The sequence below is a fragment of the Physeter macrocephalus genome, chromosome 10 (assembly GCF_002837175.3).
Source record: "Physeter macrocephalus isolate SW-GA chromosome 10, ASM283717v5, whole genome shotgun sequence".
Classification (NCBI taxonomy): Eukaryota; Metazoa; Chordata; class Mammalia; order Artiodactyla; family Physeteridae; genus Physeter; species Physeter macrocephalus.
The window spans coordinates 42,629,808-42,649,332 of NC_041223.1; the positions used below are offsets into that span (position 1 = coordinate 42,629,808).

Below are 19,525 nucleotides of genomic sequence, written 5' to 3' on the forward strand. Positions count from 1 at the left end.
CGTACTGAAAAAAAAAAAAAAAAAAAAAAAAAAAAAAAAAAATCAACCAAACAAACAACAAAAACCCTTATGTTGAGTGTTTAAACTTGAGTGACAACTTCTGTGGAAAGAGATCACGATCATTAACTATGAGACAGATATATTTGAGAAGTAAATAACAGCAAGTCATAGACCCTCGGCTGATCAAGAGCTTTTCTCTGTGTGAAGAAAACATCCTCAACAACAGTACTTCTTTCCAAAAAAGAAATATACTAGATAGTCACATATGAACAAGTGTTTTTCTAATGGCTAACTTTTGAGATGTGAAATTACTATCTCTTTGAATATTTTAGAGTTATATACTTACATTTTAGTCAAGTTTTGGGGTTTTGAGGGGTGTCCTCTACCCTCTTCCATTTGGTAATAGCACAGAGTTTTATAAAATAATGTCAGAATTTGGTCACAAAGAAAGAGAACCATTAAATAGCATATAACCCAATTCTCTGAGCTAGACCTAGAAAAACTGGCTTTTTCTTAGGAGTGTGAGATGCTTCTTAGAAACAGGACAATCTGTCCTCTACAAGTGGCAATTAACTGGAATTCTCATTTTTTAAAACTGGTTTTATCAGGCATTCTGAGTCTTTTTCAAAAGAGATTCCTGCTCTAACTGCTCTTTCAATTCATTGGGAATTAATGTTTATTAGCCCATTAGGGTTCATACAATATTAGCATTAAATAATTACTCCTTTATATATCTCCTGCTATCTTTAAAAAGAAAGTATACTAAATTGGCTGCAGGAGAATTCAGGACATCTGAATCTGAAGAAAATATGAATGCATATCTATCCCCTCCTTGGTTATGAGGCAGCCTGGGGTGCGTGGTAACAAATTGCACACAGAGAGACAAGAAAGAAGCAGTAGAGTAGTGGAGAAGAGGAAAGAAAAACTGGCCACCCTTAGCTCTGGTGGTGGTGTTAAAGCTCAGGAAATACTGCAGCTGAAGAGAGCAGGTGTCAGCACAGTCAGCAGCTTGGTGTGAAGGAGAGGGATTCACGGTTCTCCATAAATCCAGGGACGGGCAGGGTCGGAGCCGGGCAGAGCCATCTTGTCTGCCCAAGTAGCCTGCACAGCCAGAGGAGAAGAGTTGGGAGACAGAGCTGGAGAGAGAGCTGAATTGGAGGGAAGGAAGGCCCTGAGGGTTAAAGGATACAATGCAGGCAAGAAAAGCTGGTGCTGCCAGGTCCTGTCCTGGAGCCAGTTTACAAGCCCAACTTGGTGTGTGCCATTTTGCTGCCAGGCCCAGCCGCGTCTCTTTGTACCCCAGGTAGGGCAGCAGCAGGAGAGCTTGGAGGCTGTGGCTGACTGTCTTCAGGTTTGCAAGCAGCAGAAAAGTCCAGGCATCCTAAGTGATGCAGGGGAAAGAATCAGAATGAGAGAGTTTGACGCCTCACTCTTCCTTTATGCTATGCTGGGCCTCTGCTTCCTCATCTGTAAAATGCGGTAGTAATACCCCAGAGGTATAAAGGAGGATTAAGTGTGTGGTAAATTGTTATCAGTTTCGCCTCCCAGCGCCTTACAGGTGTTGGGCAAAGTTAAGGCACTTTCTCCTTTACAGCTTCTGCAGTTTCACTTGTAGAACAGTGTAGGACTTAGAATTATAAATGCTTTCTGAAGTGTGAACCTACCACTCATTCAGCAGGAAGAGAATTGCTGAGAGGTGTGTGCATAATGCTTTGTACATCTCAGGTCTCAAGGACCTCACTAATTCTTGGTAGAGTCAGCATTGATGTCCTGGCAGGCCCCGGACAGTCAAGAGCAGGCACAGAAGGCAGCCTGGGTCAGAAGTGGGCTGGGCACTGCTCCCTGAGCTAGGGGAGAGGGCCAGAGGGAAGCGACATGCCCACAGGCCTACTAAGCACAGAGCAGTCAGGTCTAGACATGTGCCCATAAACCAGGGCTTGCAGTGCAGACGGCTGGTCTGTGGGCCATCTGTGGCTCACGGATGTTTTTTCCCCTTAGCTAGCATACTGTTTTTTTTCTAGACCCCTGGAGAACCTGGCTCAAACCTTGAAAGCAAGCTTAGTATTTTTTTTTTAAGAATATTTTTTTAAATGGCTTTAGCCAGGGCCTTCACACATGTTTGGCCTCATTCCCCATCATTTCCAGTTGCCCTAAACCTGGCCATTCTATTTCTGTCTGGCCCTTGAATTTTCAGTCCCTCTTTTGAGCCCAAGGCAGAGCAGGGCACAATCCCGGGAGCTGGCCCTGGACACAGAACCAAGGATTGAATGTGTCCTATCCCTCTATACTAGGGCTGCTGGATGAAATACAGGACTCTGTTAAATTTGTATGTCAGATTAACATAAATGCTTTTTTAGTATAAGTGTGTCCCATGCAAGGTTTTTATTTCCTAAATCGGGCACCCTTACTCTATCGTCTTTATAATTCACGCCCTGCCACCAATAAGTACTCAATAAGTGGTAATTGTCATTGTGACTTTGGGAAAAAGAACCTTGGAAATAGAATACCTTAACAGCCTTGGGGAAGGGGAGAGAGAACTAATATATTTCAGCTTTCGAAAGAGATAAATTGAGCAAGGTGCTGAATGGGTGTTTCAATTTGATATGGGGTAAAATTGGAAGCTATCACGGCTGGGAGGGTTTTTCTCCATTCTGGGTGAGGACAGATAGAAGGTGGCTGGACTCTGGGCTTTCCCAGGACACTGTGTTAAGGGGAGGATCTTCCCAGTACTGTCTTAGGTGGCATCCTAATACCGTTTAGGGTAAGAGGATGCTAAACGCTGTAATTGTGGTAGACTCCAGGCTTGCATTTTCTGGGAATGCAGAGTTATACCATGCTCTATGTTCTGTCACCTCTCAGTGACATTGACCTCTTTCCTACCCTGTTAATTTCTATCTCCCTGAATTGCCCTGTCCGCTGTGAGTGTAGCACAGTGTCTGCTTTCCTTTGCACTGCTCTCCCTTATCTCTGTTTAACTCCTGCACCTGGTGGGGCAGTGAGGCGGAGATGTGCATGAAGGCCGGGAACACTCTTTGGATGTCTCCCTCCAGCCAGACAGTATCAGATTTGATCTCCAGACCATGATGTGAGGAAGACAATGCTATTCTCTCTCTCTCTCTCTTTTTATTTGGGTACAGACTTTAATTTTTAGAGCAGTTTTAGGTTCACAGCAAAATTGAGTGGAAAGTATGGAGCGTTGCCATATATCCCTGCCCCAACGCACCCTATCCTCCCCCACTGTTAACATCCTGCACCTCAGTGGGACATTGGTTTCCTTCAGTTGTTGTTTTTAAAGATGAGAAACTGAGTGTCTGAGAGATCAGACCCTTAGGAAGCAGGGCTCCGGCTCCCCCAGCTGAAGCCCACCTGCCTTGCTCCCTGTGATGGCATCCTCAGCACAGGGTCTCTGCTGGTCCTCTCAGTCTTCATTCCCACAGGGAAATATAGGGAGCAGGACTACACCAGATAAGAGGAAGGGGCGGCAAGATTGTTGTCGCATGTTCACATATCTAGACTTTTTTTTTCTTTTTTTTTTTTTTTTGCCGTACGCGGGCCTCTCACTGCTGTGGCCTCTCCCGTTGCGGAGCACAGGCTCCGGACGCGCAGGCTCAGCGGCCATGGCTCACGGGCCCAGCCGCTCCGCCGCATGTGGGATCTTCCCGGACCGGGGCACGAACCCGTGTCCCCTGCATCGGCAGGCAGACTCTCAACCACTGCACCACCAGGGCAGCCCTGTGTTGAGATTTTTATCTGGAAGTTTCAGACGTTACTTTCATGGGACAATCGAGTCATGTCAGACAAAGTTTGGTGGAAACTACTGACAGGCATTTAAAATCAGTGTTGTTCCAAGCATCCATTGTAAGTATAATTTTAAGAGCGAAGGCCACCAATTTCCACTTCAACAATCAGGGAGGTAGATTGACCCCTACCCTAGTCCTCGGCTGAACCAGATACAGCTCCCTCGTGTCCTCTAGAACAGCGGGAATGTGAGTGCCACTGGACTGGTAATTTTATTTATTTACCTTTAATGTATGTGGAAAGTGGGCTCAGAGAGATTAATTGTCTCACTTAGAGTCACACCGATGATGGCAGAGCTCAGATATGAACCCAGTTTGTTAGATGCCTGCTCCTGTGACCGCTCTTATACATTCCTCCTCAGTAAACAAGAGGATTTTCTATAAGGACACACAGGGAAGTAAGTAAATGGTCTCAGCAGGCAAAGAGCCATGCCTCATGGAGGAGAGGAAGATAATTCATCAATATTCAGCATTCAGCAGCATAGTTTGCTGTTTTACAGAGGCTCTACAAACCTAACATAATTCCCCTGGGGCACCATGTAACTAACTGAGCACCCCATGCCTGCTTCCCAGTTTCTAATTTTTCTCTCCTTGCCTTCCGTCTCCCTCATGGTTTCAACTGCTTCATGACTCTTTCTTGTGGCTTTTTTTCTTTATGTTTTTGTACTTCTCTGCTTCTACATCACTCTCTGACCTCCGGATTCTCTGTGACTATCTCCCAGGTATACTTCCCTAGGTAGAGTAGATGATTGGGTTGGTCCATCTGTTGGAGAGAGCGTCACACTGCGGGTGCCTCACCTCGAAGGCTCACGGCCAGCCCTCAGTTGTCTCCCTGTGGGTCAGGCACCAGGCCTTGGGTCAGTCAGCTGGGGCCAGGGACCCAGATCACACTGTCAGACTATAGAGATTTTGTATAAGACCCCACAGGATGGCCCTGTAAGTGGGACTTGAACTTGTATGCTTTTTAAAAGAGGCAGTGAAAGCCCAAAATCCTCATCAGACCTGTCTGGAAAAAAAGAGTGAGATTTTCAAAAAGATTTTTAATGTGCCTTAAGAGTAACTTAAGATCATGTGATTAAAGAATCAGTAAATAAAAACATTTGCTAAGGGTAGTTCTTAGCAACAAAAATGTAGGTTATGAAATCTACACATACCTGGGGAAATTCAAGCATATTTTTCTTTATTCATGGCTTCCCATGCCCTTGATTAGGACATAAAATTGAAACAAACTTAGTTACAAAAATTTTTTTAAATTGAAGTATATTTGATTTACAGTGTTGTGTTTCAGATGTACAGCAAAGTGTTTCAGTTATATCACTTTAACTGAATCTTTTCAGATTCTTTTCCATTATACGTTATTACAAGATACTGAATATCATTCCCTGTGCTGTCCAGTAGGTCCTTGTTATCTGTTTTATATATGGTAGTGTGTATCTTTTAAGCCCAAACTCCTAATGTATCCCTGCCCGACCCTTCCCCTTTGGGAACCATAAATTTGTTCTCAATGTCCATGACTCTGTTTCTGTTTTGTAAATAAGTTCATTTGTATCATTTTTTTAGAGTCCACATATAATTGATATCATATGATACTTGTTTTTCTCTGACTTCACTTAGTAGGATAATTTCTGGGTCCATCCATTTTGCTGCAAATGACATTACTTCTTTCTTATGACTGAGTAATATTCCATTGTATATATATAACACATCTGCTTTATCTGTTCATCTGTTGATAGACACTTAGGTTTTTCCATGTCTTGGCTGTTGTGAACAGTGCCATTGTAAACATTGGGGTTGATATATCTTTTCGAATTAAGAGTTTTCATCTTCCAGATATATGCCCAGGAGTGGGATTGCTAGATCATATGGTAGCTCTATTTTTACTTTTTTAAGGAACCTCCATACTGTTCTCCATAGTGGCTGTATCAATTTACATTCCCACCAACAGTGCAAGAGGGTTCCCTTTTCTCCACACCCTCTCCAGCATTTATTGTTTGTAGACTTTTTGATGATGACCATTCTGACCAGTGTGAGGTGATACCTCATTATAGTTTTGATTTGCATTTCTCTAATGATTAGTGATGTTGAGCATCCTTTCATGGAGTTATGCACAACATTTAATCGCTTTTCTTATTGTTCTCATATTTATAAACATTTGTGAGTGTGTAAGAAGGGAAAACGTTAAGCTTCCATCTTATCTATTAGCTTATAAGCATGATAGACTCATGTACATTTCTCTGCTAGTCCTTTAGCCTCTTATCACGCATAGTGTAGCGGACACACAATAAGTGGCACTAATTACTCAACCCTGATGCCAATTGATAACAAAGTGCTAATCAAAGAATCTTCAATAAGCAGAGAGTCAAGGAGAAGTCATGCTGTTTTTTGGATAGTTCATGCCTAATTCCAGCTTCTCTGGGTCAAAACAAAGGATTACTATTACAAAATCTCATTTATTTCCCTTCACACCACTGTATGTTAGCTGTATGACCAATGCAAATATGAATATTCAGGAAAAAATAAAATTCAAACAAAAATCTTTGGTTTGTTTTCAGTTTATCTTTTTTTTATTAGGGTTTCAGTATGGAGTTTGAAATCCTAATCAACATGGAATTTAGGCCTGTTTTAGTCTTTCTACCTCAGAAGTCAGGCTGTCTAACCCTAATTAAAGTGATGAAAGACTACAAAACAAAATGAAGGAGACTGTGAAGATGAAGGATTAATCCTATCTATGGACATCTTTGTAGTTGAATTTTAAAAGTGACCTTCTTGTCCTGTCAGCTCATGACCATACTGAGTCTGGAAAGAGTAAATGCTTTCATTCTCATGGTCCCTTAGCTGGCTAGTGTCTTAATACTGTAAAATTCGAGGCTAGTAGCATTTTGATGCTTTCAAATATTTGTGTGTCATAAATCTGAGTTACAAAGTTGATTTTATATATGACCTGTGAATTTAATCTCATTGTTGTTCTACACACGCACAGACACAAACACACACATGAAGTCTTATTTGGCTTTAAAGTGGTAAATCATTTCCAGAGGTGACCAACCACTGGAATCCATGAACAATATGGCTGTTCCATATGGCTGTTCCTCATTTCACAGATTCTTGGAGAAACCACTCTTAGAGCTCCATACAGGGCACTTTGACCACATTGTTTTCTTTTTCTTTTCTAACTTTGCCCATGGACATCCCATGGGATGAGGAGCCCATTTTGAGAAACGGGTCACAGCAGCTTTTGAAATGCGGGCAGATAAGCAATTGGTGTCAAATTTTCTCTTTGGGGGAAAAAGAGATAAGGAAAGTTAATATATACTACAGTGGTAACTCAGTGAGGTTCTGTTCTAGTGGTACATTGTATAAATGATAATTTTTGACAACAGTCTTCTATAGGAAAGCTTTATGCTGTCTTTGAGTTATTAATAGTACATGGCACTGGTTTCGATTCAGACTTGGAGCTGAAACAAATCATCATAAGATTTTTTTTTTCTGTTCTTGCATCAGGTGTATTCCAAAAGCTTTTGAATTTATCCTTGGAATAGGAATGAAGAGTTTACCAAATACAGTACATTTAATGGGAAAACCAAGTCAAATTGAGATGTAATCTCAAGGTGTTTTTATACCTAGTGTTCATGTACCTAGTCTTTTCAGAGGCTCATTGGTTTCTGTTTCTGTGATGTGAATTTAATTGATCTCAATATAGGCTTAAAATTCAATAAGCGTGTGTTTATTCGCCGTGTGTGCCGGGAGCCATCACACAGGCCATGCTCATGTAATCCTTACATGAATCCTGTGAGGAATTATGATCCCAAGTTTTCAGATAAAGAAAGTCTCGCAAAACCGTGACTCATCCATGATTATGAGACTAATTGGTGGTACGATAGGGATTATAAATCAGGTTATTTTACCTTCAAACCTTTTATACTTTCCAACAAAATTATAAGAGAAAATCTCAAAAACACTACGATATACACATTCTATTGATTGTTAGAAGATCAGCAATCTGATTCATCAAAGGAAGATTCTGTTGCCGACTCATTAAAGGAAGTTGATGAAGTGTATGGTTAATGCCATTGGCTATGGAGTCAGGCCAACACAGGGATGAACCCTGGCTCCACAGCTGTGGAGAAATGTCATGACTTTGAGTAAAGTTGTTCTTGTTTTCACTTCTAAAAGTCTCAGTTTCTTCATCTACCAAACAATGATAATACAACGCATTTCATAACGTTATAACAAGAATTGAATACAATACTGAATTTAAAGCATTTAGCAGAGTACCCAGCAGATAGTACAGATTTTTTAGTAGCTATTATTAGTAGCAGTACTGGTGAGATAGGAAGAAAATATACAAATTGATTACAGAAAGATATGCATTATTGTTTTCAGGGACACATGAAGACTTTCTTATTAATAAAATTGTATTGATCTCACTGCAGATTTTTAGTGATAAACAGCCTTTACATAGTATTTATAACTTTATGTGATGCTTTTTAAGATATTTTAAAATATGGAGCCAGATTAGAATATTTCCAGATTATGTCCATATTTTAATTACTGTTGCGAATGGATTGGGAATAGTGGCATGAATAAATTCTAGACAGGTGAGGAGTCCTCAACCCTTTTTAAAAAAATGTATGCAAAAATAATTATCTGCAGTATATTCTTGGAGTCATTGAAAAACATTTGTACAACTATTACACAATAGTTATACAAATTTTTGTATAACTTTGATAGGCTCTTAGAGAACAGTTTCTCCCCTTGAAAATTATTCACTTTCTGCTGCAGTTAATATCTAGCACAATAGGTCAGAACTTAGTCTATAAGTCAGGAGAAATTGATTGGTTTTCATATGTAGATAAATTAATTTTGTTAAAAAAGGTATACAACTAATTTATGGTGGAGAGTTTGGGACTTTAAAAACATTCCTGGTACAAGGAGTCTAGGTTGAGAATATATAGAATTAGTCTTCAGTTACATATGTGTACGCAGATATGTATGAAATTAAAGATTAATTATATTAAGCTGAAGTTTTCCAAAATCTATGTATACCCGTAGAGTTTCTTTTTTTCATTTCCTATAGATATTTAAAAATACTTCTCCATGTAGACTTGGTCAAGATACATCAAAGTGTTTAAAGTCATAACTTTTGGATATTTGTCTATATACTAAGACAGAGAACCTTATGCAAAAATGTGAATTTTAAGTATGCAGTCTTTGCAGATTTAATGCATCATGGGGATGAAATAGATAAATGTAAGAATGGTTCATTCTTTTATGATAAGCTAAGTTTCTGTTGCTAAGAACTGACTTTTGAAAGTATGTATATGAAATAGGATTAAATGGATTTAAAAAATCTCCATTGTAAACATAAAGGGATGGTGTGTATTTGTGTGCTGCTATGTGTGTGTTCCAGCTTATTCATACCCTTTGTCATCCTTTTAATTATCATCCTTTAACTAAGCAGTGAGTTTTAATGTTTTAACCTTTAGGTCTTCAATATATGATCTATTTTGAAGCAAAAACATCTCAAATTCGAAATATAATCCCGTTTTCATTTCTTTTCTTAGATGATGAAACATGCTTGGAATAATTATAAACGTTATGCCTGGGGAAAAAATGAACTGAAGCCTGTATCAAAAGGAAGCCATTCAAGCAGTTTGTTTGGTGAGTAGAATGTGCTTTGGCTCCTTACTGACAGTAAGTTCTCTCCAATCGACTGAACCTGTGGGTGATGGAAAAAGTTTGTGTGATCCTCCAGACTGTGTTGCTAGGAAACTTGCATACCTGATGGAGTTGTCTGCAGGGAATGTGCATAGTGTGTCCTTCAGACAGAGCACTGGCTGCACTTTAGAACCACCTGCATCCCTTGAAAAAATACTGATGCCTGGGGCACACTTCCAGAGATCCTTATTTAATGGCTATGGGCACAGCATCATGATTTTCAGCTCCCATGTGGTACCAAGCAGAGGAGCATTTGTTGGCTGCATTAACTGCTTCCTGTCAGGTAAAAGCTGTGTCTTTATCAATAAGCTGGTCAAGGCAGCCAGCCGTGGTGACCTTCACTGTATCTCAGTGACTCTCAACTTTGGCTCTAAATTTCTCCTGTTTGTGCAGTGGAAGAGAAAGTGAGGATGGAGTCGTCAGTTATTTAAACTTCCATTTATCCACTTGGGCATCATTTTATTGCTTTTGGTCCTCACAGCATCCCTCTGTGATTAGTACTCTAGGTATTAATAACATTCCCATTGTGGAGGTGCAGAAGCTAGGTAACAGAAGTGTTAGGTAGATTCCTTGGGTCACAGAGCTACCCAGTGCCCTTCTCACTGAACTCAATTCCTCTTCAGTTCCCACAATTTTGTCTGTAAGTAACAGGATGAAGAGGAGGGAACCTTGGTCTGATGCTTCTGAATTCACCATAGAAAAGGTGACTTTCTATACTTTAACTAAAGGTGTTAAATAGTATCAAATCCTATAACAACAGTATCAGCTGACACTATGTGCCACGTGCCGTTTGTGCATCTTCTCATTTAACCTCATTATTATATGTATTTTATAGATGAGAAATATGAAGGTGAGAAAACAGCTTGCCCAGTGTTAGCCACCTACTAACTGGCTGAGCTGGGACTTGAACCCACATGTGGCTAAGGTCAGAGTCTGCTCCTAATCACCCCATTATGCTTTTCCATTTATTTAGGACCTTCCATGTGTTTGCCTCTCTTTCCAGCACTGGTATTAATAAACACAAGTCTTTGCAAAGTTCATGACCTAGTGCAGAAGACATATGTGTAGATAGTGAATTATCAAAGCACTAGGTGGTTCATAGATATTCATAGGAAGTTCTGAAGAACCATAGGCTCTCTGGTAGGGAGAAAGGCATTGCAGGAACGGTTAGGGAGAGCTGGAAGAGTGGGGAAAAGGCTGGCTGGTCTATCACAGTGACACACTTTAAAGATGAAAAGAGCCACACCTGGAGTCGTGGCAGTACAAGTGATTTCAGATGTTACTAGAGTGGTGTTTTTGAGGACACGGTGACTAGTTAACATGGGTGATGGGAGGTAAGAATTGAAGAGAGAAACTCAGAAACTTCATGCAGACTCAAAGGTCTTAATTTTTTATTGTTTACTATAACTTTAAAAAAATTTTAATTCTATTTTTGCTTTTATCTCTATAAGTTGTTCATAGTATTAATAGGTCAGTTTTGTGTAAATTTGCCATAGTCTTTATCGAAGAGATTACTTGGCTCTGTTAATACAGTGATGGTTTTTTAATTTATTATTAAGCCTTAAAAACATACTGAGTCTCTTAGTATGGAATGTGGAGGTGAATAAGACATGACTTCTCTATTCTAAGGAAGTTTACAGACTAAAAGGAGATGCATATAAGTAGCTATAATGGAAGACAGAAAGTGGTGAGTGCAAGAGCAATGTAAAGTCTTCCTGCTGAGGGAGTTCAGAGGAAATAAATGAGAGTCAGGACTGGCTAGGAGGATGGAAGGAGAGGTTAGGATCAGTCAGGGCTGCAAAAAGAGGGGGTAGAAGTCCATTTTTGAGTAATGGTTTCTTAGAGCTATCACTAAACAATTTTAGATCTAATTATATTTAAAGAGTTTTGCACAGGTGCACTTTGATGTAATTACATTAAAATTAATAAGTGTGTTGCTCCTTGGTTTCAGGTCTTTTTTTTTTTTCTTGCTAGAGAATGCAATCCCTAATGAAATTTCTAAGAGATTTATTTTCTGCAACTCAGAAGAGACTTTAAAGATTGGTGTACCAGTCTATAGCCTGTGATAATTTTTAGTTTGGTTTTGATGCAACTTTTAAATTTTCTTTCACTGAAAGATATTTAGACTGTGTTCAGTATTCTTGTTTACCAGTAAATTCAGTATTACCCACTTCCTTTCCAAGGTGTGGTCAATGTGCATGTATGGATCTGTCAAAGGTGTTTTACTGAGTAAATATTTTTCTGATATTTTCAGGTAATATCCAAGGAGCAACAATAGTAGATGCCCTAGATACACTTTTTATTATGAAAATGAAAGACGAATTTGAAGAGGCAAAAGCATGGGTTGACGAAAATCTAAATTTTAATATGGTAAGTTAAAAAAAGCTGCCAATTCAGTTCTTAAATCTCAGTTAACATAAATAAATTCTCTTGTGGGGCAGATTATTGTACTGTACCCTAGCAGAAACAAATAATGCAGTTTTAAGTAGTATCATACTATATTCTTAACTTGCCCTCCCTTACTACACAAATCCATGCCTTTGTTTTTTGGCAAACTAAGAGTAAGGAAAAAGAAATTAATATTTATTAAGACCTACATGTGCCAAGTATTCTTGTTCACTGTGAGATGGATTATTTTCACACCTTTACAAGATTAGAAATTGGAGGCTCAGAGGCTTATCTAGACCACACAGCTAGTTGTGTGTCAGGGCTGTGAGCCTAACACAGGTCTGTGTGACTCCAGTGCTCATGCTTTTGCACTGCACCATGGTGCGTTATTGTGACTTTGTTAGATGAACATTTGTTAAATGGAGCCCAGGGTGTCATGGTGAGCTGCAGTTCAATGAAAGACCACCAAAGAAATTGAAATAGAGAAGTCTATTACTTAACAGGTCCTGAGAAGGTACATGACTCACCTGCAGGGGCCACACAGGGAGGTCAAGGCAGAGTACAGACAGACGGAAAGACAGGACCTGGGGCACATGCCGTTATTAGGGTGGGTGAACTGCTTTGGGGTTCCAAAGCTAAGGCCAAATTGGTCAATTCAAACCAATTGGTAAGCTCCACAGTGGTCTTTTCTAAGGGGCGCACAAGGGGAAGGCCCTGGGAGGTGGGGGAGACATGATCACAGAGGGGAGTCATATCAGGAACTGACGTTTGCTTGGGACTCTGGGGCTGTTAATCGAGGGCACACTTTTTTTTTTTTTTTTTTAATTTATTTGGCTGTGTTGGGTCTTCATTTCTGTGCGAGGGCTTTCTCTAGTTGCGGTGAGCGGGGGGCCACTCTTCATCGCGGTGTGCGGGCCTCTCTTGTTGCGGAGCACAGGCTCCAGACACGCAGGCTCAGTAGCTGTGGTTCGTGGGCCCAGTTGCTCCGCAGCATGTGGGATCCTCCGAGACCAGGGCTCGAACCTGTATCCCCTGCATTGGCAGGCAGATTCTCAACCACTGCGGAGGGCACACTCTTGCATGAGGGGCTAGTGTCCATTTAAAGCCCCAGCAAGCCACTTGGCAAAACAAAATGGCTGCCGAGTCAGTAATACCATGAAGTAACTCATCTCAACACTCCACATGCATCCAGGAGCAGCTGCATCCACTTTCCCATAAATAAGCCTTTAACCTTTGTTGATTGTAGACCCTTACCAGTTTAAACTTTTTTTTTCTTTTGGCCACATCATGTGCATGAGGGATCTTAGTTCCCTGACCAGGGATTGAACCCATGCCCCCTGCAGTGGAAGCTCAGAGTCCTAACCACTGGACTGCCAGGAAATTCCCAGTATAACCTTTTGTCAATTTATATATGAAATATTTTTTTAAAATTTCATATATGTACTATCATTTTTAACAAACCTCAATACCCACTGTATGCCAAGGAAAAGGTTCATAATTAAGGACAGTGGACTCTTCTAATACTACTTCTTGATAATTAAGGAGGGCTACATCTTGTCAGCGCTAATCTAATTCTACAGTCATTGCTTTACCTTGTAATGAGGTTGACAGAGAGCTTGTTTTAAGAACAGGAAAAATTGACCCTGGTGTTTTTGAGTCATTCACTTATGTTTGCATTATTGGTGTTTTTTTAAGTTCAGTTATACATACACACACACACACACATATACGTGTGTGTGTGTGTGTGTGTGTGTGTATTCTTTTTCAGATTCTTTTCCATTATAGGTTATTAAAAAATACTAAATATAGCTCCCTGTGCTATGCAGTAGGTCCTTGTTGTTTATCTGTTTTATATATAGTAGTATGTGTCTGTTAATCCCAAATTCCCAGTTTATCCCTTCCCCTTTCCCCTTTGGTAACCATAAGTTTGTTTTCTATGTCTGTGAGTCTATTTCTGTTTTATAAATAAGTTCATTTGTATCATTTTTTTAGATTCCACATATAAATGGTATCATGTGATATTTGTCTTTCTCTGCCTCACTTATTTCACTATTGGTATTATTTTTAATCTGAGATTACGTTGCAAAAATTCTTGTAAGCCTCTTGTCTGTCTGGTAAGCATTTGATAATATCTGTAAATCTCCATAACCAATCACAAGTAACATGCTGTATGTTGAGAATGGACAAAGAAAGGGTGTTTCCCTGCTGACCCCTCTGCTTTGTGGAGCTCCTGTTCTCCCACAGACCAAGTGAGAATACCAACAGAGTTCAGAGTATAAAGGTAGCATAAATCTGAGTCTTTTTCCTACCTCTTTGGATTAAAAATGTATGTAAATTAAAAGTTTTAATATTTTGTTCCTAATATGTACTCCATTTTGGAGATCACTGACTTAAAGTACAAGCAGATGAATCTATGTTTAATCTGCCTTATAATTGAATTTAGAATATAAAGGAGACAGTATTCCAATACAAAGGGACCTTGGAGATTGATGTGTTCAGTCTTTTTATTTTAAATATGAGAAAACAGGCCCAAGGAGTGAGGGATTTTGTAAGGTTCTACAGCTCTTTGGTTGAATGTCTGGTAGCTCAGGTATTACCAATAGAACTGAGTGTGAAAAATTAAGGCAATGAACAAAAAATTAGATTTCCTTCTGAGGGTTTATTGTTTCTTAATAATACTTTTTTCCTGCCTTGTTATTTTTGAGTAAATTCAGATACCTACCAGTAAATAATAATGAGCTTGTCTTCAGCTTATATATGGAGGAGAGAATGGAGAATGTGTTTCCTCCACCATCCCTCGCCTCCAGAAAGGTAGGGGAATGAGAACTAGATTCTTCCAGGGTCTAATGATGGAAGACGAAAGTAGACTTTAGTGACATGAGACCCGAATAGTGTCCAGGTACCTTGTCTGGCACATATAGCATTACTGCCCCAAACCTCCCCCAAATACTGCAGCAGTTCTTTGCTTTCATGCCCAGTGGTAGTCTGAGAAACTCTGGAATCATTTATTTAAAAGTACTAAGCAAAAAAGGCCTCTCAAGGTAATAGACAAGGTAACAGAAGGCAGTTGGCTGGCCTCAGACCATGACCGGCTGACATGAATGTATTCCATGGACCGTGGGGACCTATTAGGAAGCAGAGGGAATCTAATAGAGGATATCACAGTATTTATTTATTTATTTTTGGCTGCATTGGGTCTTTGTTGCTGCACGCGGGCTTTCTCTAGTTGGGGCGAGCGGGGCTACTCTTCGTTGCAGTACGCGGGCTTCTCATTGTGGTGGCTTCTCTTGTTGCAGAGCACGGGCTCTATGCGCACGGGCTTCAGTAGTTGTGGCACTTGGGCTCAGTAGTGGTGGCTCGCGGGCTCTAGAGCACAGGCTCAGTAGTTGTGGTGCATGGGCTTAGATGCTCTGCGGCGTGTGGGATCTTCCCAGACCAGGGCTCAAACCTGTGTCCCCTGCATTGGCAGACGGATTCTTAACCACTGCACTACCAGAGAAGCCCAGAGTATTTAGAAGAGAAGAAGAGCAAATTCTTTGGCTTCCTTACTTGTAAAATAAAGGGATTAGACTATAGGTTGAGTGATGGCTAAGATACTGAGCTTTCTTTCTTTAAAAGCGTATTTTTGTATTTTTATAAGATTTTATTCAGTGAGTTGAAAGATTTTTATGTAAAATATCATTTTAAGACTGTTATTGATAGTCTTGGGCTATACCCTTCAAATTATACTTTTTTTTTTTTTTTTTTTTTTGTGGTACGCGGGCCTCTCACTGTTGTGGCCTCTCCCGTTGCGGAGCACAGGCTCCAGACGCGCAGGCTCAGCGGCCATGGCTCACGGGCCCAGCCACTCCGCGGCATGTGGGATCTTCCCGGACCGGGGCACGAACTCGTGTCCCCTGCATCGGCAGGCGGACTCTCAACCACTGTGCCACCAGGGAAGCACCAAAATATACTTTTAAAATATACTTTTAAAAGCCATAGTCACAGGTCTCGAATTTCTGTTTATTTTACTATTCCTAATTTGAAAGGTCTTGAAACGTATTTGTTGCAGTTCTTTCTTTGGGTATTGCCATATTTTCCTTTAAAAATATAAAAGTTTATCAATAATATCCAAATGATAGTACTTCCCATATCAAAATTAATAACAAATATAAATTCAGGACAGCTATCTTGATTTACTCTCCTAATCATTTTTTTTTTTTTTTTGGCTGCGTTGGGTCTTCGTTGCTGCTCGCGGGCTTTCTCTGGTTGCGGCAAGCAGGCTCAGTAGTTGTGGCTCTTAGTTGCAGTGCGCATGCTTCTCATTGTGGTGGCTTCTCTTGTTTTGGAGCACAGGCTCTAGGCGCACGGGCTTCAGCAGTTGTGGCACACGGGCTCAGTAGTTGTAGCTCTCGGGCTCTAGAGCACAGGCTCAGTAGCTGTGGCACATGGGCTTAGTTGCTCCATGGCATGTGGGATCTTCCTGGACCAGGGATCGAACCCGTGTCCCCTGCATAGGCAGGCAGATTCTTTTTTTTTTTTTTTTTTTTTTTTGTGGTATGCGGGCCTCCCTCTGCTGTGGCCTCTCCCGTCGCGGCCCAGCCGCTCCGCGGCACGTGGGATCCTCCCAGACCAGGGCGCGAACCCGGTTCCCCTGCATCGGCAGGCGGACGCGCAACCACTGCGCCACCAGGGAAGCCCAGGCAGGCAGATTCTTAACCACTGTTCAACCGGCGAAGTCCCATCTCCTAATCATTTTAAAGTGTTTCAGCTTACAGTTTTCTAGTTGGTTTTATTATGTCCCATCAGAGAATTTGTCTTATATTCACTCGTTCTACCCACAGATTCAAGTGATTTTGTCAACAATTACACCGTTTTTGTTTTTTTTTTCTGAAAAATAACAGAGATATTGGTAGCCACAGTGACTTTATTTTTTAGTTTAAAGATCCAGATTGTTCTCTTATCCAACTGGAATGCCATCCTATTTTTCAGGAAAATAAGCTGTAGGGTTCTCTATCCGAAGGTTGTAAATTGACCTCAAAAAGCAACTTTGGATCTTCTTGAATGCCTGAATGAGTTCTTGGCTTAGGTCCAGAGCTCCATGCCATGGAGCATGAAAGAAGTGACATTTGCTTTAGTATTGCTCTTGTAAAAGCTCTGTTTTAGAGCAGCATTACATCCTAATGGTGCAAATAACTGAGTTAATTATCCTGTCGAATGGAGTTATTTAATATTTTCTATCCGAATGCTAATCAGTGTCTGCCAAGGGTGATGATTTGGGTTTTGCCTATAAGGATACTGATCTGTTCCCTCTGACCATAATTAGTGATATATAGATTGGACTGCTACTTGAGGGTCCTTCTGGACCTTCGTGGTAAAACCAATCTACTGACAGAGAGAAGATGTTGATTTTGCCTATCTTTGTAGCCCAAAGAATTTGCACTTTGTTCATCTAAAGAGATTTATCACGTTACTTAAATATGAAGTTAAAAGCTGCTCAGACATATGTTATACTAAGCTATAAAGTTTAATGTTGCAATTTAATCTGTTAAAAGGAGTTGTAATCCTCAGAATGTTAATACAACACATACTTTAAAGTACCATTTATAAATGAATGTGTATGCTAAGCCTAAACATAGGCAAGGCTTATAGGCAATAACCTGTCTTTAAGCAATGGGTTTGTAAAGTCTCATGTTTCCACTGGTTCTCAGTAAGGTAAAGCATAGTTACCATATGTTAGTAGCGGAGCAATTGTTATTAAACAGTTATTGCATTGGTTTGTAGTGGGACAGTTGTTATTAATGCTTGCTTGTTCCTCGCTTATAGTTCTTTGAGTAGAAAGCTGACAGGAAGTTTGGAGGAATAGCTAGCAAAGAAGTATTCTCTGATCTTAGGGCTCAGAGAAATATTCTTTAAAAAAAATAACTAATAATTGGGACCAAACACCGAGAAGAGGATTAAGATATTTCTGAAAATGAAAGTTCTTTTCCAAGAAGTCTTTTTCAATTTAATGCAATCAATCAGACCTGCCCTGCTGTATGGAATCATAAGTTAAGAATTAACGAGAATTCCTTAAACTTGATGCAGGTTTGATTCTAAATAATTATCATAAGGCCTGAAGGTGCAAAGAAACAATATATCTATTATTCAAGGAAAGTCTGTGCTTCTATAGTTCTGCAGTCAAAAACAGTGGCTGAATCTGTTCTCCAACCTAAATTTGTTATTAAAATGGTCAAGCCCATTATTTCACTTACTAAAATATATCATTTTATAGATATTTCTGGTAAATAAGTTGCTTATAAAATAATACAACCTAATAAATTTCTCTGAGTTATTTTTTTTTTTTTTTTTGTGGTATGCGGGCCTCCCTCTGCTGTGGCCTCTCCCGTTGCGGGGCACAGGCTCCCCGATGCGCAGGCTCAGCGGCCATGGCTCACGGGCCCAGCCGCTCCGCGGCATGTGGGATCCTCCCAGACCGGGGCGCGAACCCGGTTTCTCTGCATCGGCAGGCGGACGCGCAACCGCTGCGCCACCAGGGAAGCCCTCTCTGAGTTATTTAAAATACTATCTTGTAAGAGGTTGATCTTTTAGGCACTCAGGTTGAAAGAGGGATTTTGGAGTGTTCACTTTCCCTCTTGTCTGGATATGGTTAGATTCTTCATGCCTGTGAGCTCCTGATCTGTTTATTTGAAGGACACCTTTCCCAGTAGAGAGATGGAGGATAACGTGAAGGATGGGGGCAAGGAGCCATACAAAATGGTTTATTGAATTAAACTCTTTTCCATTTTAGCAAGCTTTATCATTTTATCTCATAATTTTACATATACGTATAGTAAGGCAGAGGACAGCAATACTAGGGAAAGGGATAAACTTAAGGTGGAAATTATCAGTCTAAGACATCTAAGGCAATATGAGAGATAAGTAGTGAAGCCTAGTTTTGTTTTGTTTTGTTTTGTTTTTTTTGTGGTACGCGGGCCTCTCACTGTTGCGGCCTCTCCCGTTGCGGAGCACAGGCTCCAGACGCGCAGGCTCAGCGGCCATGGCTCACGGGCCCAGCCGCTCCGGGGTATGTGGGATCCTCCCAGACCGGGGCGCGAACCCGGTTCCCCTGCATCGATGGCTCACGGGCCCAGCCGCTCCGCGGTATGTGGGATCTTCCCGGACCGGGGCATGAACCCGCGTCCTCTGCATCGGCAGGCGGACTCTCAATCACTTCGCCACCAGGGAAGCCCTGAAGCCTAGTTTTTCCATGATTTCACCTCTTGATTTTAGATGTAAACTTAATTATACTATATATTTTATTAAATTTATGTATGATTCTGGTTAAGAGTGTTCTTTGATTCAAAGGCTGTTGGTAGAGGAAACTCAAAGTGAAAGAGCAGTTTCTCCAGTCCACGTGGTTTTGTGGGTAGGCCTTAAGCCAAAAATATCTACCTTCCCCTTGCTCATCAACTGTGAAATTACCTAGCAGGTGCCTGCAGTTTAAACAAAGACTGGATCTGCTTCTCAAACTGGTGCTCACATACAGCTATGTACTAGAAGCCATGGACTACATGGGGCATATTCCTGGAATGTGACCTTACTTAAAGATTTAAGGGATTTAATCTCATTTAAAACAAACACAGATTGAAGGAGACTACAAA

At 40.6% G+C, this 19,525-nt stretch overlaps 1 protein-coding gene across 2 annotated transcripts in view; it reads left to right on the forward strand.

Annotated features, from left to right (window-relative positions):
* Positions 1-19,525, forward strand: part of MAN1A1 (mannosidase alpha class 1A member 1) — a 173,545-nt gene that overhangs the window by 39,743 nt on the left and 114,277 nt on the right. For both annotated transcript variants that reach the window (XM_007113831.3, XM_055087528.1), the window contains 2 exons: positions 9,362-9,458; positions 11,770-11,885. In XM_007113831.3, the coding sequence (XP_007113893.1) occupies positions 9,362-9,458; positions 11,770-11,885 (213 nt within the window). The remainder of the gene's footprint in view (positions 1-9,361; positions 9,459-11,769; positions 11,886-19,525) is intronic.